Genomic DNA, 24,009 nt, shown 5'->3' on the forward strand with positions numbered 1-24,009 from the left:
TCCTGAAATGTTGAGGGGTTTTCCGCAAAAATGCTGGTCCGACCAGGTGTGCCAGCCAGCTGGGCTCCAATTGTCCGCCTCTGATTGGCCGTGGACTAAACCATCCCATGGTTTTCAAGTTCATGAACTAGTTGATCACTTTTTGCAAGTTTCTGGACTAAACCATCACATCCAACACAAGTTTCTGGGTCTCTAGTGCTCTTGCCTATTTGAGAAACCCAGTCGTGCACTTCGGCATAAAAAAGGTACATTCTCCGCCTCACCATTGCTGGTGTGGTGTGCCCTTGCATGCTTGGTTTACTTTGAGTTACGCCTAGCTTGGAGTTGGAGGTGGTCGTCCATGGAGGCCAAGAGGAGGCAGCGCGGCGTGCTGGACCTGGAGGCGTAGTTCGCCTTCTTCCGGTCGCAGCATCGCCACCCGGTGAACGCCGCCGCGCACACGCTGCTCGTCGGGCCCATCCTCTTCACCAACCTCCTCATCCTCCACTTCCTGCCGCTGTCAGTGCCACTCGACCCAGCCTTCACCCTCGCCCTCGCCTACGCCGCCTCTTACCTTGCCGTCGACTGCCGCGCTCCTCTTCCTCGGCGCCTGGGCCGCCAGCCATGCCCTCACCGCCCGCCTCGGCTTCACGCTCTCCTGGAAGCTCGTGCTGGCCACGCAGCTCTTCTGCTGGACCTGGCAGTTCCTCGGCCATGGACTCTTTGAGGTAACATCATTTCATTGTTCTCTGCGTCTCCTTACCACCAGGTTCCTGTCGATTGCTGAATCTGCTCCTTCTTGCAGAAGAGAGGGCCGACGGTGAGAGAACTTCCTGAGGTGTTCCTCATGGAGCCATTCCTCATCCTGCTGCAGGTACAAAACATCAACAAATCTTTCCATTTAAAAAAAATCATGTGAATATGGACCTAGAAAAGATGGTATATATAAGAGTGAATTGCAAAAAACATCGACATTGAAGGCCAGAATTGCAGAAATGACAAGTCTGTAGTTTTGTGCCCAAAAACACTAATTCGCAGGCTAATTTTTTGCAGAAACCACAAGTCGCTCTGTTCGGTCGTTTTAAGTGGGATTATGACAGGTGGGTCCTGCTTTTGTCAACGTGGCGTGACTGTTCCTCCGTTTGGCTCGTTAGACGCCGTCAGACGCCGTGCGCGGGCCGTCTCGAGCCGGAACCCATTTGACCGGTCCATCCCTGCTAGCTCTTATCCATCTCTTTCCCTCCCCCGCACCCTCTCTCCGCACCCCCTCTCTCCTCAGACATGACGACAGCGAGTGGCGGCGGCGACTGCGGTGGGCCTGCCAGTGGCAGAGACGACAGACCACTGGAGGCGGATCTGTGCGGCAGCTCAAACCCCGGCGCCCCTTCGGAGAGCAGCCCCAACCCCAGCCCCCGGCACTCGCTCGAGTTCACGGCGGCTAGATCTTGGGCCAGGGCCATGAAGGCGGATCCAACGCAAAGCCACCAGTGGGGCTCGTCATTCAGCGGTGTCTAGTAAGTTTACCTCATTTGTACAGATTCTAGGGTTAGGGTTAGAGGTAGGGTTAGTATTCGGCGGCTGGATCTTGGGTTGTATCTATGTGTGGTTATTTTGATTTGCAGTGTTAAACCCTAGCTTGGATTATTCGGCAGCTGGATCTTGGGCAGTGCCAATTGATTAGAGCAGTGCCAATTGAGAACACATTAGAGTAGCAATGTCAGCTGTTAATTAGAGCAGTGCCAATTGAGAACACATTAGAGTATCTTATTTTGTTAATATGCAGTGTTAATTATGTACATTAGAGTAGAAAATTAGTGTATCTACATCTGTAGTTATGCACTGAAACACTGAATTTGATTTTATTATGGGCAGTACATTAGAGTATCTACATCTGTAGTTATCCATTGTTAATTAGAGCAGTGCCAATAAAGGGCAAATCAGAGTAGCTTATTTTGTAGTTATGCATTGTTAATTAGAGCAGTGGCAATAAGAGCAAATTAGAGTAGCTTATTTTGTAGTTATGTATTGTTAATTAGAGCATTGTTAACTAGAATTTTTGTTTTATCTTGTTCTGTAGTTTGGATGATGCTGTTTGGGAAGTTAGAATGCACTTCCATGAAAGAGACAACTTGGAGAGATCCCTATGCATTTCAGACATCACATATCACAATTTGGTAGCATTAATAGAGACAGAGGGATATGGGGTGAATGATTACATTTACTTTGTGAGGGAGCCTGGTGTGGGTATTGAAGGATTGGTAGAAATTACTGATGACATGGTCGATGAAATGCTTGACCATATTGCTAGTAAGGATGAGACTGTACTGAATTTGACAGTGATTAGGGCCACTGATCCAAGACCTGCAGATTTGAATTCAGGTTATTTGTATGAGGAGCAGGTTCCTTTGAGTCAATTAGGAGAAATCCCTGTCTATGAAGTCAATCCTTCTGGAGTTCTTTTCAGATCACCTGAGAAATCAAACAAACAGAGGCAGTCAGAGCCACTTCAGTTCTTTGCCACACAATAGAGCTCAAACTTACATATTGCTATGGAGCAAGATGAGCAGGAGACACTAATGGAGCTCAAGAGGAGAACCAAGATTGAGAACTTTAGGAAACATAAGGAGGCATCTGAGCATGTTCAAATGGTTAAGCAAAAACTACCAGTTCTTCTAATTGAAGATGACTCTGATCTGGATGCAGATGAGGACTTTCTTAACAGGCTTAATGAATTGAGGAGGCAGAGAGAGGACCCACTCCTTCATTTTGAAGGAGACACTGATGTGGATGAAGTGTATGGGGAAGATGAGGAGGAGTAGGAGCAAGTGGAGCAAGTGGAGGAGGATGAGCAGATGGTGCATGAGGAGGAGGAGCAGGTGGAGCAACAACAGGATCCACCAAAGAGGAAGGAAAAAAGAAAAGGGCCAACCAAGAGGTCACATTCAAGCTTGGAGCAAAGATTTGAGGATGTGTGGGCACCATCATCAGATGAGGAGCTAGATGTAGGTGATTTGAAGGAGGAATATGATGATGGAGCTGAGAATGCACCTTATATTCTGCCCAATGGAAGGAATAGAAGAGCATATAAAGCACAACCAAGGAAGTGGTACAGTGAAGAAAGAGAGAACCCAGAGGAGCAGTTTTGTAGAAAGCTTTGTTTCCTTAATGTGTACCAATTTAGGAGAGCACTCCAGACATTTCACATAAGTCAGAATAGGAACTATGAGTTCCACAAAAACTGCAATGACAACATCATAGTTGTCTGCACTAATGTTAAATGTCCTTTCTACATTGCAGCTTCTGTTCTTGCAAATGAAAGTACTTTTGGAATAAGAAAGGCCAATTTTTTGCACACATGCCCAGCAGTAGCAAAGAATACCAAGGTGACAACAAAATGGGTGGCACACCAGTGTGAGGATATGCTGAGAATTGATATTGGCACACTAATCACCACAATTATGCAGAATTTGAAGAAGAAATATGGAGTAGAGATCAACCCATATGGCCTATAGGGCTAGGAAACAATCATTGAAGGTTGTCCAGGAGACCAGAGAGGTCAATACATTAGGATTAGAGATTACTTGCAGGCTGTTTTGGACACAAACCCAGGAAGTAGATGTGTTGTGACCACTAAGCATCTACCAAAGCACCCAAGCAAGAACCCAAGGTTCCATGGCATGTTCTACTGTCTTAATGCTTGCAAATAAGGGTTTTTAGATGGATGTAGGCCATTCATAGGTACATTGTGTTGTAACTTGTGTATTGTATTTGTTATTTGGCCACATTAAATACACTGTCTTCTCACAGTTGTCACTTTGCAGGGGTAGATGGTTATTTTATCAAGCTGTCAACAGGTCAGCAGATCCTTGCTGCAACAGGAAGGGATGGAAACAACAACATATATCCTATAGCATTTGGAGTTGTTGACAAAAAGGACAAAGATAGCTGGACCTGGTTCTTAACACAACTAAAAGATGCACTTGGTGGAGAGAGTGGAAAGTTTGGGCACTATACTATCATTAGTGATAGGCAAAAGGTAAACTTCTCTTCTCATATTTATATTGTTCTGTCAGATATCATGTGCACATTGCTTTGTGAACAATTCAATTGGCCAAATATTTAGCTCTAGTTCATATTCTGTCAACAGGGCATTTTAAATGCAGTAAACCATGTATTTCCCAAATTGTCCACAAAGATTCTGCCTTAGACTCATATATCAGAATTTCCAAACAGCTGGTTTTAGAGGTGATGAACTAAAGAAATACATGGATGCAGCTAGCTACTCTTATACTAAGAATGAACACCTAGCTGCAATGAATGATTTGAAAAGAGAGTGTAAGGCAGATTGGGCATGGCTTAATAAAGTACCAATTCATACATGGGCTAGACATGCAATGGATTTAACCTGCAAGACAGACCTAGTTGTGAACGACATCAGTGAGGTGTTTAACAAAATGATCCTAGATGTTAGAGGCAAGCCAATAAAGACCATGCTGGAAGGAATTAGGACTAAATTGATGGTCAAATTTAACACCAATAGAACCAAGACAGAGACAACAAATTGGGAGATTTGCCCAACATATGCAGAGATGTTAGAGGAGGCAAAGTACAACTCAAGGTGGTGCCAATCTTTGATGGCTGGTCCTAACATTTACCAAGTTAGTAGTGGAGATTACACCTACTCAGTCAACTTGCTGCACAGAACATGTGGATGTAGGAAATGGGATATGACTGCTATGCCTTGCAATCATGCAGTATCTGCAATTGTGAAGGCTAAGTTGCAACCTGAAGACTTTGTTGATGATTTCTTCAAGAAGGCAATGTACCAAAAAGCATATGGGCATATCATATTTCCTGTCCCTGGTCTAAATCAGTGGCCAAGGACAAGAACTCAGGACATAGAGCCTCCAGTTTTCAGAGACAAAGTTGGGAAGCAACAAACAAAGAGGAGGAAAAACCCATTTGAGAAGCCAGCACCAAGAGATACATCTAGGATGGCATCCATTACTTGCAGCAACTGCAAACTTGTAGGGCACAGATACACTGTGTGCTCCAAGCCCTTGAAACCAGCTCTTGCAATGAGACAAAACCAGCATCAGGTTAGCTAAGAATCTTTCTTTGTGTTTTTGCAGTTATGTCTCCATGTGGGCACAAATAGAATTGTAGTTATGTCTGAATGATTGTTTTTGTTTTTTAAATGCAGCCAAATAGGTCAAATGCTTCTGCTTCATCTACAGCTGCTGCACCAACAAGGAAGAGGCCATCTCCATCTACATCAGATGTTGGGACTACTCCTCCCAGGAAGAAAGCTGCACCTGCTGCAAGTACACCTACTGCTCCTCCAAAGTGGAGAGCTGCACCTGCTGCTACTGCACCTACTGCTCCTCCCAGGAGGTCTCCAAGGAAGAATGCTACCCCATCATCTACTGCTCCTCCAAGGAGGTCTCCTAGGAAGAAAACTACCCAAGCTGGTGCATCTACTACATCTGCTGCAGGCCATAGGGGAACATTTCATGCTCCAAGACAAACTGGAAGGAAGAGGATAGTTTCCTACAAGACGAAGGAGTACCTATATGCTTCTGGTAACTAGATGTTGAATTTCATGCCTTTGTTGGCTGTTGAACTAGATGCCTTTGTTGGCAGGTTTGTTGAATTTGATGCCTATGTTGGCTGTTGAACTAGATGCCTTTGTTGGCAGGTTTGAACCAGATGCTGAACTAGATGCCTTTGTTGGCTGCTTTGAACCAGTTGCTGAACTTCATGCTGGATGTTGATGTTACTTGATGCCTTTTGTTGCCTTTTGATGGTTGTTGAACTTGAATGCATGATGTTGATGCTTGTTGAACTTGAATGCATGATGTTGATGCTGGTTGAACTTGAATGCATGATGTTGATGCTTGTTGAACTTGAATGCATGATGTTGATGCTTGTTGAACTTGAATGAGTCTAGGGTGGCTCGACGTCAAAAAACCCACCTAAATGAGTCTAGGGTGGCTCGACGTCAAAAAACCCACCTAAATGAGTCTAGGGTACCTCGACGTCGAAAAACCACCTAAATGAGTCTAGGGTGGCTCGACGTCGAAAAAATCACGTAAATGAGTCTAGGGTGCCTCGACGTCGAAAAAACCACCTAAATGAGTCTAGGGTGGCTCGACGTCGAAAAAGCCACCAAAATGAGTGTAGGGTGCCTCGACGTCGAAAAAACCACCTAAATAAGTCTAGGGTGCTTCGACGTCGAAAAACCACCTAAATGAGTCTAGGGTGGCTCGACGTCGAAAAAACCACCTAAATGAGTCTAGGGTGCCTCGACGTCGAAAAAACCACCTAAATGAGTCTAGGGTGCTTCAACATTGAAAAACCACCTAAATGCGTCTAGGGTGGCTCGACGTCGAAAAAACCACCTAAATGAGTAGGGTGCTTCGACGTCGAAAAACCACCTAAATGAGTCTAGGGTGCTTCGACGTCGAAAAACCACCTAAATGAGTCTAGGGTGCCTCGACGTCGAAAAAACCACCTAAATGAGTCTAGGGTGCCTCGACGTCGAAAAACCACCTAAATGAGTCTAGGGTGCTTCGACGTCGAAAAACCACCTAAATGAGTCTAGGGTGCCTCGACGTCGAAAACCACCTAAATGAGTCTAGGGTGCCTCGACGTCGAAGAAACCACCAAAATGAGTGTAGGGTGCCTCGACGTCGAAAAACCACCTAAATTCATCACATTCATCATATTGGAAGATCCATAGATAAGAAATACATAACTAATAAGTAGCATAATTGGGGGGTCCATACATGACCATTACATAACTAATAAGTACCATAACTGGGAGATCCATACATGAACATTACATAACTAATAAGTAGCATAATTTGGAGATCCATACATGACTAATAAGTAGCATAATTTGGAGATCCATACATGACTAATAAGTTGCATAATTTGGAGATCCATACATGACCATTACATAACTAATAAGGAGATCCATACATGACCATGAACTCCATGACCATTACTGCCCAGTGTGGCTCATTCAGCTAAGATTGCCTTGATCCCATTCATCTTGGCCTTCCTCTGCTCCACAACCTTCTCAAGCTCATCAATGCGGGCCTGCAACTTAGTCTTCTCTTCAGCAAGCTTCAGCTTCATGTTCCTAATGACAGTGGCTTGAGATACTGTCAGCTCCTTAACCATGTCATACTTCTCCTGGAGCTTGCTCTCATCAGGCTTCCTTTCCATCTGGGCCCTCCTCTCATTCTCATCCAAAAGGGGTTGAACATCTCCAACCAACTTGTCATAACTGTCCTGCAGCTTGATCTTCTCTTGTGTCAGTGAGTGAACAACAAATGAGTTCATCAGATTGTCCTCATTCCTGTCTCTCTTGGACTGTTCATACATATCCCACAACTTGGACAGTGCATTCTCCATTGTAGCTGGCCAAGATGGATCAATCCATTCAACAAGTCCACAGTTTTTAGCATCCTGTTCAATTACAATGTTAAACAACAACATATAAGCTACATGCCAAGATGAATTCTTTACTAATAACAAGTAGGCACTCCAACCAGTACCAACAATTAGGCAATCTAAATGAGTGCTTACTAACTAAAAGCAACTAGGCCAGCAAGATATAAGCTACATGCCAACATGAGTTCTTTACTAATAATGAGTGCTTACTAACTAAAAGCAACTATGCCAGCAGTACTTAATAACAATTTTTAATGAGTGCTTCCAACCCCAACCACATGCTGACATACAAACAAATCTCACTGCTCCACACTGTCACATGCTGACATATTAACAAATGACCTCATTGATCCACACTGTCATATGCTCACATATAAACAAATAAACATGCCACAACACTATGCACATATGCTCACATAAATACAATGAGTTAATTAACCCAATAAGCATTGGGCAAATATTTAAACAGACTAACTAACAAGCCAGATCTGCTAACTACCAAATTAAGTACTAAACAATGACCAAATGATTAGACCACAACAGCTAATCAACAGAAATTTGACACATACCTTCACAGCACAGCCAAGGAACCTCCTGCCAGTATGGATGCCCTCGAAAGCAACAAGTCTTTCTGCTCGCACCCCGTGTTCATGGCACAAAACAAAATCATTGCCCTCAAATTAAGAGTCATTCGTCGTAGTAGGCATCTGCGGTGCAAAGGAAAGCAAGAGATTTGGGAAGGAAACTTCAGATCTAGCTCAAGAAGAAAATCCCCAAATCCAAACCCTAACCCTATTTCTACCAACTCACCTTCACGATGCCGTCGTCTGAACCAGAGGTGGCGTACTGGTAATAGTTCTCACTGCTGTCATCATCCTCACTCCAGGAAACCATGGCGACGCGGTGGCGGCGGCGACAGCGGCGGTCGGAGATGTGGACGGGTCGACGGCGGCGAATGAGTTGGAGCTGAGAGCGCGAGCGAGCGAATGAGGGTTGGGGTGGGTGGGCCTGTAACGAGTCGCGGGGATGGACCGGTCAAATGGATTCCGGCTCAAGACGGCCCGCTCACGGCGCCTGACGGCGTCTAATGAGCCAAACGGAGGAACAGTCACGCCACGTCGACAAAAGCGGGACCCATCTGTCATAATCCCACTTAAAACGACCGAGCAGAGCGACTTGTGGTTTCTGCAAAAAATTAGCCTGGGAATTAGTGTTTTTGAGCACAAAACTACAGACTTGTCATTTCTGCAATTCTAGCCTTCAATGTCGATGTTTTTTGCAATTCACTCTATATATAATCTGATAGGATTCATAGTTTTAAATAGCCGGCTGCTATAGCCCACTATATAGGCTTTTCAGCAGGGTGCCGCTAAATGGTCGCCTTTACAAATATTCCGCTATAGCTCCGTTATAGCTGGTTTGGAGGCCCGCCGCTATTTTTCCATAGCCCGCTATTTAAAACATTTCGTAGTTTTAAATAGCCGGCTATAGCTCCGCTATAGGAACTGGATCTCTTAACAGTACTACGTAGCTGCTTGGCTGTTGTGTTGTGTGCGCAGATACTCAACAAACTGTTTGGCTATGAGCCATACCCTGGATTCAGCAAGAACGTGGATAAGAAGATGGAGGCCGATCTCAGTCTTAGGAAGAGCAGAGAACTCAAGCAGAGCAAGATGAACTGATCGCATATGTTCCGGTTGATTCTATAAAAGTAGCTGGCAAACTGTGACTACCATTTTGTGCTGTTTGTGCATGTTATCTTAGAAATTGTGCTATCGAACTTTATGTACACACGACGATGTTGTGGTATTTTAGCCTCGTGTGCCAGTCGCCGGGAAGGGGAAGGAGATGCAGCCTCGCCTGCAGCGAGCGCCATACTGAGCGGGCCCAGTGCACGAGAGGCCACTGCCTCTTTCTTTACTTTTCTGTATATCAGGTTTTCTGAATTCATTTTTTGCTTTATTTTTATGCTACCAGATATTCTAAATATATATACAAAAACACTTTACAAAAAACATTGAAAAAAAGTTAAACAAGTATTTGGAAATGTTAACTGTGTATAGGAAAAATGTTTCTCATGTATACAAAAAATATACAATGTATACGAAAAAATTGATCATGTATTTAAAAAATATTAATCAAACATCTGAAAAATATTAATCAATCATTTGATAAATGTTAAATCTGTACAGAAAAAATATTTTTTGATGCCCAAAAATAAAACGTGTCTGAAAAAATGTTGATCATCTATTTAAAAAATGTAAACAAAAAATGCACAACATAAAATTATTAAAATCAGATATACAAGATAAATATTTTAAAAACTAATTCTGTATTCAGAAAAAGTTAAACATGCACATAAAAAGTTCCTGATATATGAATATTCATTGCCATTAAAAATGTTTTCCATGTATTGTAAAATATTTACCATGTATTAAAAAAATTAGCTTATATTTAGAAAAATGTTAAATGTATATTAAAATGTATTAGATGCATATAAAAAATGTACAGTATGTATGAAAAAAATAGGCATAACAACATAAGATTTTAAAAAATATTAATCATGTATTTAAAAAAATGTTAAACATGTATATGAAATATGTTTTCTGATGTATATGAAAATGTTAAATGTGTACTGAAAAAAATTGACATGTGTTGAATAAAAAGAAACATATGAAATTCGATAAAGAAAATAAAGAAACCAATAAAAAGCGCGAAAAAAGACAAAGCAAAAAAAAAGAAGGAGAAAACCGATGTGAAAAGAATGGTAACAGTGAAAATCAAGGAAGAAACAAGAAAAGAAGAGAACATCGACGAAAAGTAAGAAAAAAACTAAGAAAACGAAGGAAAATGAAGAAGGAAAATAAAAAAAAATAACCACTGAAAAATCGGGAGAGAAACAAAGAAGAACAAAGAAAATAGAAAGAAAAGAAAATCGGTTAATAGAATGAAATAAAGAACTGATGAAAAAACAAAAGAAAACAAAAAGGGAAAAACCAGAGCAGAGCGAAGAGCAACACAACCTAACTACATTGAACAACAGCGAAACATCGATATGAACAAGCTGCGCTAAAGTGATGGCCCATACGCACTTTCTGTTTGAGATGGGACGGATGCTTACTCACTACATGCAAGAGATAGCATCCGCGTTGAATGGGAGTGTCCATGGGCCAGATCTAGAACTTGAATTGGAGGCCCAACTTCTCCCAGAATTTTAGGCCAAAGCGGTGTAAACATCGAAATCACTAATTGAGAAGTACTCATTGCAAAGATCACTCCCACCTTTCCAGATTGCGACAAGTGAGACGCTGCATGTGCGTCACTTGTCACAATCTGGAAGTTTTTTTTTCGTAGATCCGTTTATTCAAAACGTTTTATCTCTTAAATCGTCCGCCCAAATCTCGAACCGTTTTCACCGTTGGATTCCTCGCGTCAAGATCTTCAAAACTAGACCCCATGTTGAAAGGTTTTGATAAATTTTTTTTCACGAAAAACCGAAGCGGGAGCACGGGTTTTTCCCTTTCCGAAAGAGGCACGCCCGCTCCTCTCGCGAAATCACAACCGTGCCTCTACGGAAGCAAAACCATGCCTCTCGTGGAAAAAGAAAAAAACACGTTTTTTCTTATTTCCGAGGAGGCACGGCCATGCCTCCCACGAAAGCACAACCATACCTCTTGCGGAAGCAAAACCGTGCCTCTCGCGAAAGAAAAAAACAAAAAAAAAACGTGTTTTTTCGTTTCCGAGAGGTAAGGCCATTCCTCTCGCGGAAGGAAAAAAAGCAAAAAAGGTGTTTTTTTTTTGTTTTCGAGAGGCACGGCCGTAACTCTCATGAAAGCACAACCGTGCCTCTCGCGGAAGAAAAAAAGAAAACGCATTTTTTTCCATTTCCAAGAGGCGCGGCCGTGACTCTCGCAAAAGCAAAACCATGCCTCTCGCGGAAGCAGAAGAAAAAGAAAACGCGTTTTTTCGCGCAAAAAAAATTCTTGATTTTTTTATCCAAAAGCTAAGGAAGACCGGTGGAAAACCAAAACGTCGAAAAAAACCCGTTTAAAAAGCCGAAACGCGTGTGGAAAAATAAAAAAAAATAAAATCCAGAGGGAGCGTCCAGAACGCGACACGTGGCGGGCGACTCAGAGCATGCCAAGTGGCACTGATCGGTGTGAGGCTCCCAAAGGAGCGCTCGTCAACTAGTTGTTCTCTGTAATAGAATTGGCGCTTGCTTAATGCGAGACGGTAGCTTCTCTCGCCGAAGGACTTCTTATCTCCCGTAGCAACTGGGCCAACCCATTTATCCTTTTTTTCTCATGGCTGCCACGCGAAGTTAGCTCATGAACGGTCGAACGCTTCCCTGGTTCGACTCTATTTCTCTTTTCTCTCCTTTTTTTGTTTTTCGTTTGTTTTTCATCTCTTTTCCCTTGTTATTATGTTTTCTTTTTTACTCGGTTCTCACCGGTTTTCGTTTGTATGCGTTTCTTTTATTGTTTTTTTGCTTTTCTTTATTTCGTTCTTGGTTTCCTTCTTGTATTCTTTGTATCTATCTTGGTTTTCTTGGTTTCGTTCTTTTTGCATTGGTTTCTTTGCTTTCTCATTTCTTTTGTTTTATTTTCATTGTTTTTTATTTTCTGTTTTTATTGGCTTTCTTTGTTTTTCTTTGCTTTTTTGTTGATTTTTCACCACTTTCTGTTTTGTTCAACACGTGTTAAACTTATTTTCATTACATATTCAACATTTTCTTATACATAAGATTTTTTATATACATGGTTAGCATTTCCAAGAAATGTTAACATTTTTTCTGAATTTTTATGTCGATTTTTCTCATATACATTATATATTTTTCATAGGTATCCAATACATTTTTGAATACACGTTTAAGATATTTCAAATATATTTTTAATATTTTTTGAAAATATGGTCAACATTTTTCTATATACATTTAATATTTTTTATATGCTTGATTAACATTTTTCAAGTATAAGATTAACAATTTTCCTATACATGATCAACTTTTTTATACACATCTAGGAAGCTTCATATCCTTAACTAACATTTTTCAGTACACGATTTATAATTTTGGAATACATGGTCAATAATTTTTCTATACACGTTTAATATTTTCGAAATGCTTGATTAACATTTTCTAAATACATTATCATTTTTTCAGATACATTATAACTTCTTATCCATTTTTATATGCATTTTTATATACTTATTTAACATTTTTCTAATGATTGGATAACTTTCTGTCTAGTGTTTTTATGTAAAGTTTTTTTAATATATTTATTTTTTAGAATATTTGGAATTATAAATAAAGTAAAAGAAAGAAAACAAAAACGAAAAAAAAACATGAAAAAAATGAGGTTGTGGCTCTCGTGCGCCTGGGCCGGCCTATGTTGCGCTCAACCAAGCCGAAGCAATCGGCCTTTTGAGTTTTTGAAATTTAATCAAACTCACTTGTCACGTCCTGAGCACACGCTGCGTTGTGAGTCTGTTTACTTTTTATTTTTTTGTGTCTTTTTTCAGATTTTTTCAACTGCTGGTCAACGCAAGGTGGTGTTGTACTGCCCCGTGCCCGCGGGTGAAGGTGTGCTGCAAGGCGTGTATAAGCTGTGCTCCATCACGCTCCTTTGAACACAGTACAATCACAGATGTCCACATACATTTACCCCTATAATTACATACACGCACATCATACCTTATGAGCACTTTCGAGATATTGAACTGGCATCATATTTTGAGATTGATGAAGTCACCACATACGTTTTGTATTTATTGAGGAGCTTGTCTTGGATGTAGATATGTTTGCTCGTGTCTGTCTTCCGGGTCATCTGGAGGAGTTGGACTCAGAGACGGCAATGTCGTCATGGTGGAGCGCAAGGTTGTCAAAATGAAAGTTGAATCAACTGGGATGCAACAGGCATATATCTAATTAGTTCGTGGTAATTGTTTAAATATGTCAACAAAATAGGAAATTAATCATAAAATATTTCAATATTAATTAATATGGATGACAGGCATAATGTAACCATGGCTCCCTAACAGGTAGGTAGAACAAAGGGCAGGGTTGATTTTATATCGATGTGTTGCTTCCGATAATTTACCTGTCAGCAAACAGAAAAAACAATGATAGATCAAACTATGTGCTTTTGGTTAGCAACATACACGAAACACAATTTAAGAAACATAATGATGGTATGCCATGAGATATGCTTTCCTAGGTGAGTAATTTATGATCTCCAGAGGCCCTTTACACACTTACCTAAGCTGACAACTAACTCTATAATGCCATTAAGAGTTGAACACTATTATTCTGTACTATTTTTGACTTAATAATAAACCATGGTGCCATGATGGTAGTATATATTTTAGACTCGGATCATGGTATACACAAGGATCATCTATCGATTAAATTAAGTGCTAAAGTATGTGGTGTCAATATATGGAACTAGCTGGGTTGAGATTTGCTACATGCAGGGGAGTACTACAACATCAATTATATCATGCATGATGAGTTTGAGCTTACACAAACTTGTATTATCATGGGTCTACTTTTGAAATATACATAAAAAGGAAGTAAAACTTGTAGGAAAAATTATTGGTAGGTCAAATAATTTCATTCTTCTGGAATGTATGACCATATTAATAATGAAGTACTTGATTAGACTAAAGCTTCCACCCTCTCAGGTATACGCCATGATGGTGTTGCATCTACCCTTATATGCTTAGGCCTGGAACACATGCTCTGCTTTCAGGATTTATCTCTATAACAAATACACTGTTTGAGGAATCGTCAGAGTTTTCCCCGGGTTTAAAGTTTATACTGAAATATGTAATTTTGATTAGCAGTATAAGGGTCGGTAAAATGCCATTCAAGATATGTATTGACGGTAACGCGCAAGGCGCTCTCATAGGTGTGTAATTTATGATCTTAAGATGCTCTATGCGCTCGTGGCTGTTTGGTTAAATATAATTAGCCATGAGTTTATGGAAAACTAGTTGTTAGTTGGTTTTTAGTAAAATCCGTTTTGCTAGCAGTTTTGTGAATAATCAGTATAGGAAAAATAGTGTTTGGGTTAGGAAACTGTAAAGATGGACATGCGATTTACTTGTTTGGATAAAATTCCATATTCCTCTCTCTGTGAGTTGTGGAAGGAGGATGGCATGAAAAAAGTTTGGGGCGTGAGGAAGTTAGTTAGGATCCCGTATTGCTAAATCGCTTTTTTGGGAAAACAACAAATAGTAGTTTCTCTACAAATGTGAAATCCTGAGTTTACTTGAAAAAAGTTCTTCATATACGCGGGTTAGTTAGAATAGCCAAGAAAGATTCTATTCGGTTAGACAGTTTTTCAAGTTTATAGGAATTCTGTTTTGTATGTACTATCTATCCTGTCAACCCTAGCTAAGTTGTGAACTCTATAACACCATCAATACTTGAACGTACTACACTTCTGTCTTGTTTGGACTCCCGACTGAATCATGGTAGTTGTACATTTTGTACTCAGTGCATGTCACACACACCATGATTATCTACTATTGTTAAGTGCTAAGTATGTGTTGGGAAGATATCCAACTAGTTGGCTTGATATCGGGCACATGCAGGGGAGTACTCCAAAGTCAACTATATATCAAGATGGGATCAAGCTTACATAAACAGGTATCATGCATGTTCGTATGATAGTCCAGTATCAGCTCTGAGATCATGAATGGCAAACTGGAGGGGCTAATTTATGGGTGCGTGTGCTTATAAATAGGGTCTCTAGCTAGCTAGTACTCACATCAACATAACCACGAGAAAACACTTCCATTTTTCTAGATAGAGCTTTGAGCCGCAACATTTGCCTTCCGCTCTTGCAATGGCTTCCAGCTCCGTGCTTAAGATGGCCGCCGTTTTCATGCTGGCCCTATTCGCCGGCCAGGCGCTGATGGTTAAGCCGGTGACGGCAGAAGGACTAGGTAACCGGCATAACCTTTTGGAGAAGTATGATGAGACGCAATGTCGCGGATACGCCACATGCAATATTGTATGCTTCTACCAAGTTTTTCAAGTCTGCATCATCTACAGCCCTGTTGCATTGTGCAACACTTGGGCGTTTGAGTTCTGCAAGGACAAGAGATACTGAGGCATAAATAGCAGTGCAGCTCCTTTTGGGATGCATGCACAACTACACAAGTAGCTCACCTCATCAGTGTCAACTATTATTGTTCCTTGGTTATTGGCGTTGTGCGTTGTAAGAGTCCTAATATGTTCCTCCCTTTATTTCCAGCTATCATGTATCAATGGCTTAACCAACTATTTAATTACTTCATTGTCTGGCATCATGGTACTTGTTTAACTAAAAATCCCCCGTCGGATACAAATGTTTGTGTCATGTGATTATAAAATGGTTCCGTAACTGCAACATTTTTCGGTCCATGATGGCCATATAAGCATGCTCTTTCTACCCTTACCCATGAATCTTTTTTCATGAATGACCATTCGTTTGACAGATTTGGAATGTGGTTCGACAAAATGCCATAAAAAAATAAAGGATGTAAAAATATAAGGGATCTTGAAGCTGAATTGGCACTAACCTTGTAAATATTTTACGTAGTGGACAAGACAAATACTACATAGGTCATTGCCACACCCAGTTTTGCTAGATCATTGCAGATGATGCGATGTTTGACAACATATACATTCTAAACGGACACTCAAGGCCCATAGGGTGACCAGTGTTGCTTTCTTGTTAATCCGTGCCAACAGGGTACGAAAGTTTCTTCTTCTGTGAGTCCCTATCTTGTGGAACCCACGTCAACTGCCGTGATTGCATTGGCTTTCAGGGACCGAATACATCGAATCGAGGTTTTCGAGCGTTCTCTCCTTATTTACCTTGAGTACCCAAACCCATTGAGGTCGCCTGCCGGCGCTCTCTAGTAGTCGTCTAGGTGCTTGGGTCATCCTTCTTCTGGCTAGAGTCGCTTTGGCATCGATCCTTTGGACATTTGTTTCAACCCCCCAAGAACGTCTTTCAATGCCCCTACCACATATGCTACTGAAAAGAGTTCCGGCATTGAGCGAGCATTTTCTTGGACTATCCTGATCAAACATCTCTCATGCCTCATTTTACCAACGAAAACTGAAATTATATCCAGGTACGATAGATCCGTGGGAAGTCATTCCTTTGCCTCAAAAATCCGCAATTCCCAGATCAAAAATCCTATTTCCTGCTCCTCTAGTTTCTTAAACCAGCACTGTTTCCTTTTCCAGCAGGGATACTCCCGAAAAAAGGGCTTCCATTCAAAGTGGAAAGAAAGAGACCAGTCCGTTCTCCCTCTTTGCCTAGCGGTTAAGTAGATTGTAGGGCCCCTCCGAGGCCTCGCAACCAAGAGTGTTGAAAGTTGACCAGGAAGAAAATAAGTATCGAGGCTGGAATAGATAGATGAAACTCTAAAATGTTTCACCTTCTTCTATGGTCATTCTTATTTTTATGAAGTTGAAGTTTTGCTCTCACATGTAAGATTCGTCTGGCTTGTGGACATCACAACGCCCATTCACCTGTATCTCTTCAACATGCAAGCACTTCGTTAGGGCCGGTGTTCTTTTGGAAGTGGGTTCACTGTTTACGCCTCCATGGAATCTGGCTAGCTCAAAGAGTCCCCAGATGACCTTGAGTTGCTCCTAGCACCTTGCTAGGCATGATCTATGGTTTTCTCCTCATTCCCAGTGATATCATAAATGATTGGGACGTTCACCTAGAACGGAAAATCATTGAACGGCAGTGAGGAAGGAGTTGGGCGTTTCCTAACTTCCAGTGCCAGAGTGGTTTTTTTACACAAGGGGACGTTCCACCTACATTGCACCCATGATAATCACTAAAATCGAAAAAGTAGCTAAATAATTTGAATTTGCGGGCTCGGCTGTGACCAATTGTTTAGGGTGCTTATTTGGTGGCCAAATGACATCCTAGGAGCTCTTTACATAAAAAATATATCAAATTTTGTCCTCAAAGTTATGTACACATAGTTTGAGCAGAAGTTATATTTTGTATATATGAAGCTCATTTGATACCGTTTGGTCACCAAACTATGCAAGCACCTAGAATACTTGTTCAATAAAATGGCTCCAAAGTTATTTTTGCTATTTGTTATGATTTTACTCTTCAGCGTGGGTAAATTGCACTTCGGTGTAGCCACAACTTTTCCTTCCCGTCCCGCATATATGATGGTAGCAAGCTCGAGGTACCGGTCGGGAGTTTTTAGCTGGAAGGACGTGTCGATCGTGACAACAAGGTCATATCGATGCAGGGGTACTATTCTAGGGACGAAGCCATTAGGAGTTGCTTTTGACCGGGTATCGCAATACCCAAACATTGCTACATTAACATACATGAATTTGTATGATAGTGGGAAGTAACATCGAATTATGAAAATGACACAGGGAGACAATCTTCCCCTTTCAGCCCCCACGATGCGAATAACAACCTTACTCCTACTTGTCTAGAATTATATGTATCAACATGTATAGTATGTGTGACGGGGGGGGGGGGGGGATCCAGCGAGCCTTGTACACTAAGTTTGTAGCACGTTTGGTGACCAGTCTTGACCAGATGTGCAAGTTCGGATCTAGTCTAGGCCTGAAGCTAGGGCTTCCATTCAGTCATCTTGGCCCTCCAAGCAGAAGTTGTAATCTCTTTTTCATGGTGCTAATGTATTTATAAATGGTCTGGGTCAGTTGGCGCCTTCCTTTCCTAGCCTCCCGTTCATGAAAAGCTTGATAATTCCACTGTCATGACATGTCCTCCCTCCTTCCAAGGAGTTACAGGGGTACCCGTCGTCCAAATTTCACTGCTAGGAGTGACTCTCCGTGGGAGTTGGTTTGACATTCGCGAAAGTTTCCTTCAGGCTTACGCGGCTTAGCATGGGCCCGATCCACCTTTTGCCTACAACATATGACCTACCCGGAGACTACATCTTCACCCATGGTGAGTAAACAACTCCTTGGTTGGCCGCTCCACCTAGATACGTGTCGCCAAAAGCAACTCCCGATGTTCGTGTAGCTGAAGTGACGACCAGATCTGAACCCCGTGGATACTTGAACATATAACTTGGAGAGGAGAATATATGTTCTTTCATCAAATATCACGTTATTTCTACGTAGCTACATTGACTATCAAATTTTGCATTCGTTTTATATTTCTCTCAAAATTTGCTAAAACCCAAATATTTTTTTAATACACATGAAATTTCCATGTAACAATTTGCGTAAAACATCATCTACACAACTAATGAATCAACTGGGATGCAACATGCATATATCTAATTAGCTTGTGGTAATTGTTTAAATATGTCAAGTTGAATCAATGATAATAAAAACAAAATAAGAAATTAATTGTAAAATATTTCAATATTAATTAATGTGGATGACAGGCATAATGTAACCATGGCTCCTTGACAGGTAGGTAGAACAAAGGGCAGGGTTGATTTTATATCCGTGTGTTGCTTCAGATAATTTACCTGTCGGCAAACAGAAAGAACAATGATAGATCAAACTACGTGCCTTTGGTTAGCAGCATACGCGAAACACAATTGAAAAAAATGTAATGATGGTATGCCATGAGACACTTTCCTAGGTGAGTAATTTATGATCTCGAGATGCCCTTTACACACTTACCTAAGTTTACAACTAACTCTATAATGCCATTAAGACTTGAACACTATTGTTCTCTACTATTTTCGACTTAATAATGAATCATGGTGCCATGGTGGTAGTATATTTTAGACTCGGATCATGGCATACACAAGGATCATCTATTGATTGTTAATTAAGTGCTAAAGTATGTGGTGGCAATATATGGAACTAGCTGCTTGAGATTTGCGACATGCAGGGGAGTACTATAGCATCAATTATATCATGCATGATGAGATTGAGCTTACACAATCTTGTATTATCATGCGTCTACTTTTGAAATATACATAAAAAAGGAAGTAAAACTTGTAGGAAAAATTATTGGCTGGTCAAATAATTTCATTCTTCTGGAATGTATGACCATATTAACACTACTAGGGAAAAGCCTAGCAGTAGCGCAGGTTTTTGGCCTACCAGTAGCGCAGGTGGCAGCGCTACTAGTAAGGCGCTACAGCTAAAGGTTAGCAGTGGCGTGGGTTTACCCGCGCTACTGTTATATCCACTTAGTAGTAGCGCTTCCTGGAAAGGGTGCTACTGGTAATTACTAGTAGCGCTTCTTGCAGCCCGGGCTACTACTATTATTCCGTATTATATTTCTTTTTTATTTCATGTTGTATTCATACACCTTTATACAAGTTTTCATACAATAGCAATTTAGAGATTGTTTTTACATCATGATGAGTTATTATATCACTGGGTGAAAGAACTGTGGACTAGTTTCAAGTGGATGGACATCCACTTGAAACTAATCCGCGGTTCTTTCACCCAATGATATAATAGATATCATCATAATCATATCATGAACAACTTATCATCATAATACATCATTGTCATATAACACCTCCTCATGATCATCATTTTCATCAATGAGACATCATATAGCAAGTTGGTCACTAGTCATAATCACAACTCCTCCTCCTCATCATCAACTCTAACACATTGTACCACATAATAACACATTGTACCTAGGACCTACTTCTCTTTCATAGGACCTACTAGCTTCTCTTAGGTAAAATAGCATAAAACAAGATAGGCCCTGACTCTCCATTATGGAGAATGGAGATTATCCTGTCTCCAATTCTGGCCCTTCACAAAATATTGCTTCCAAGTAGCTCCCTATGATTGACCATACATTTTTTCCAATCTTTGATTGTCATGTCTTCATCGGTTTTAGAAATCTGATATGGACAAGAGTGATTCGTAGGATGACCTAGCCATATGTTCAAAACATCAAGGCGACCTTTCTGAAACATCAGATGAGGCACACAATCCTTCGGGATTTTCTGTTGAAAAACATAGTAACAACTTTATAGTTAGCAGTGTAGTTTAGTTTTAGAAGAATTTATGCAAAAGATGCACGGATGTCGTAATAGTAAAAAAAATCTTACCATGACATCTCCATGGATGTTACTGTAGTTCAACACGTGCACAAGTGGAACGTATTGACCATAATGTGGAGGAGTTTGATAATAGATATTGCAATTCTCAAGATCAGTAATAAATGAGATCAGATGATTTTTCTCCTGATAAGTTAATTCTGGGCCATCGATGTAGTAGGTTCTGTCTACCATCTTCTGCACATTCTTTGAAGAATGAAAATAAGCTGTCAATGGAAATAAGCTATCAACTATTTTGAAATAAACAATATAAATTACTTAATAACTATGTTTGAGAAACTCACATAGCAGTAGAATTGGAAGCGTATCAACAAGGACCCAAATGTCCATATTGTCTTGGGCGATGTCAGGATCACCAAGATCCATGGTGACAAGCATACCCTCATGAAAATCATACATCTTGCAAAGTGCTTCCCAATTCAAGCAACCAAAATGGTTACACTCTCAGAATTGTACAAATTTACCTCAAAATCCATACCATGATGGGTGCTTAGGTGAATTTTCATTGTTTTCATACTTTCATGATCTTCAAAATCCATCCTCTCCAAGACATAGCGTCTTGCATGGCATAGGATAAGCTAGTCGAATTGTAAAGGACAAAAAATACATGTTGAAGTAGTTGAAGTCGTGCTTAATTACAAAAAAAAAACACTTCTCGTCGTTGCGTACCGTTTCAACATCGAAATTCTCCTGGAGCTTAATGTTGAAGCGCCGACCTTCATCCAGGTGAGGCCTGTCTCGCAGACCTCGGTCGTTGTTGCACCAGTAGCACTCCCCCGGGAGACTTTCGTCGTCCGGTGACGACATTTCCTATGTTCATAATTCAAAGATTAAACTTGTACAATTAAATATATGTACCACAAAAACTAAATTAGATCATTATTATTCATCATAGTTGACTATCGGTCTGCCGAGTCTTTTCTTGAAAACTCTCAGCTCATGTGGTGTATATATTCGACCATGGGTGACGGTCGCTCCTCCCTTCGTCCCCGAGTGCATTACACCAAAATGTTGGGCGACTGAAATTCACGGAAAAATCTGGCATGACCTTTGCTAAAAAAGAACATATCGAGCGCCTGAAATTTGTCGGAACGGAAATTAATCAACACTTCGGCAAAACATAGGCAACTCGGAGGTGTAACCTGCAAACATGGCTGGCCGCTTGGGCAAGCACATATCCTATTTGAGCAACACAAGACATACATGTTTATATCTACATCATATCAGCATTCAAACTTGATGGTCATTGCATTTCAATGGTTGAAAATATGAACAAAAACATTTCAATATATCTTATAGGACTCATATTGACATGGAGATTTGACTGGTCTCACCTCAAGGTCGTAGGGGGTCGGTGACGGGGACGACAGCAGGGATGATGGAGGGGCTCCTTGATTTTTGCAAAAACAAAAACCCTATAAGCTATCAACTAATCAAATGCATATGCCTTGCATAGTGGGCTCCAATTTGAGCATTCAAAATAGGAGTACTTCTCCTATTTGAGCATTTAATAAGCAAAACCAAATCGTAAAATAAATAAGTATTCAAATTAGCATGCATTCAATAAGCAAAACTAAATCATCTCTTGCATCCGTACATCATCGAATATTATCACTAATACATCTCAAATAGTATTATACATATAACATCACTAATACAGCTAAAACCCTAGCAAATGACGGGCATCAGCGCGGGTGGTGGACATCCAAAGAGAAGGAACCATCACAGGATCATAGCTCCAGTGAGATCCCTGAAGAACCTGCCCTCCAACGCAACCATGTAGCAACGGACGTGCTCGTCCTCCTCGCTAACACAGTTACGTACCACCTCCGCGGGGTCCTCAAGCCTCCGCACCGTCACTGGCCCACGCGACGGCCACCAAAGAAGGTTGAGGTCCACGATGGGCTGGCTCCTCACCAAGCTGTGCCCCCCGGAAGGTAGCACCTCCCAGTACCAGCCCGGCGGAGCCCAGTCCTGGACATGGCCCCTCTGATCAAGCAGGCGTCCTCCACCGAGTCGACGACGAGGATGCGGGATAGGCATCGTCGACGCCGATGCGGGAATAATTGCTTTAACTAAAAAAATAACAACAAATGTGATATGTTCAAAACATGACATGTCCACTTCAAAACGAATCAACCTAGAATACTGTTAAATACACCTAAAAATAAAGTAGTTCTATTAATTTTCTTCATAAAAATAAACTAGTTCTATACTAAAATTTTAATTAGACTAGTTCTATTAATTCAACTAGTTCAACTAAGCACTTACTATAAATAAAAATAAACTAGTTTCTTAGTAAAAATAAACTAGTTCAACTAGTTCTATTAATTTTCTTACTAATTCTATTAAACACTTACTAAATAGTAAAGAAAACTATGTTATACAATAGTAAAAAAAACTACAGTAAAAACATAAAAAAAATAAAGATGGAGGGAGGACGGGGCGGGAGGGGGAGGAGGAGGATTGAGGAGAGAGGAGGAGGGGAAGGAGGCCGGTGCGATCGGAGGAGGGAGAGCAGGGAGAGAGGAGGCGTGGGAGGAGGGGGAGGCGGCTGTCGGTGTCAAAACCGGCGGATCTTGTGTAGGGGGTTCCAAACTGTGCGTCTAAAGCTAATGGTAACAGGAGGCGGTGGACACGATGTTTACCCAGGTTCGGGCCCTCTCGACGGAGGTAATACCCTACTTTCTGCTTGATTGATCTTGATGATATGAGTATTACAAGAGTTGATCTACCACGAGATCATAGAGGCTAAACCCTAGAAGCTAGCCTATGATTATGATTGTCATCGTCCTACAAACTAAACCCTTCGGTTTATATAGACACCAGAGGGGGCTAGGGTTACACAGAGTCGGTTACAGAGAAGGATATCTATATATCCGAATTGCCAAGCTTGCCTTCCATGCGAAGGAGAGTCCCATCCGGACACAGGACAAAGTCTTCAATCTTGTATCTTCATAGGCCAACAGTCCGGCCGAAGTATATAGTCCGGCTGTTCGAGAACCCCTTAATCCAGGACTCCCTCAATAGCCCCTGAACCAGGCTTCAATGACGATGAGTCCGGCACGCAGATTGTCTTCGGCATTGCAATGCGAGTTCCTTCTCTGAATACTCCATAGAATATTTTGAACACAAGAATCGTGTCTGGCTCTGCAAAACAAATTCCACATACCACCGTAGAGAGCACAATATTCCACAAATCTAATCTGCTGACAACTTTTTATAGCGTGACATCACACCATGGCCCGGTCATTATTCGAACCATTTTCACAACCAGCTACTGCACACATTGCGAGGCGGTTTCCTTGGCACGTCTTATCAAAGCAGAGTTTGTGTCCTCTTATCACGAGATTCTCATCAATACGGGCGTGGGTAACCCAACCGTGCCATCAATCGTGGCGCTTGGGGAATAAGCGATTTGAATGGGAAAGTGGGGAGGCGCACAGTTTCTACCGCCTTTATAAAGAGATAGGGATTCCCCTTTTTCACCCACGCCTTCTTCCTCCTTCG

At 41.2% G+C, this 24,009-nt stretch overlaps 1 protein-coding gene and 1 pseudogene across 1 annotated transcript; both read left to right on the forward strand.

Annotated features, from left to right (window-relative positions):
- Positions 1 to 340: 340 nt before the first annotated feature.
- LOC123084249 (2-hydroxy-palmitic acid dioxygenase MPO1-like) lies at positions 341 to 9,122 on the forward strand (annotated as a pseudogene).
- On the forward strand, positions 1,730 to 5,539 carry LOC123083027 (uncharacterized). Its single transcript, XM_044505188.1, has 2 exons — positions 1,730 to 4,015; positions 4,127 to 5,539. The coding sequence occupies exon 2, from the start codon at positions 4,149 to 4,151 to the stop codon at positions 5,085 to 5,087; it is 939 nt and encodes a 312-aa protein (XP_044361123.1). The 5' UTR covers positions 1,730 to 4,015; positions 4,127 to 4,148; the 3' UTR covers positions 5,088 to 5,539.
- Positions 9,123 to 24,009: the final 14,887 nt, after the last annotated feature.

The sequence above is a fragment of the Triticum aestivum genome, chromosome 4A, assembly GCF_018294505.1.
Source record: "Triticum aestivum cultivar Chinese Spring chromosome 4A, IWGSC CS RefSeq v2.1, whole genome shotgun sequence".
In the NCBI taxonomy this organism is placed as follows: domain Eukaryota; kingdom Viridiplantae; phylum Streptophyta; class Magnoliopsida; order Poales; family Poaceae; genus Triticum; species Triticum aestivum.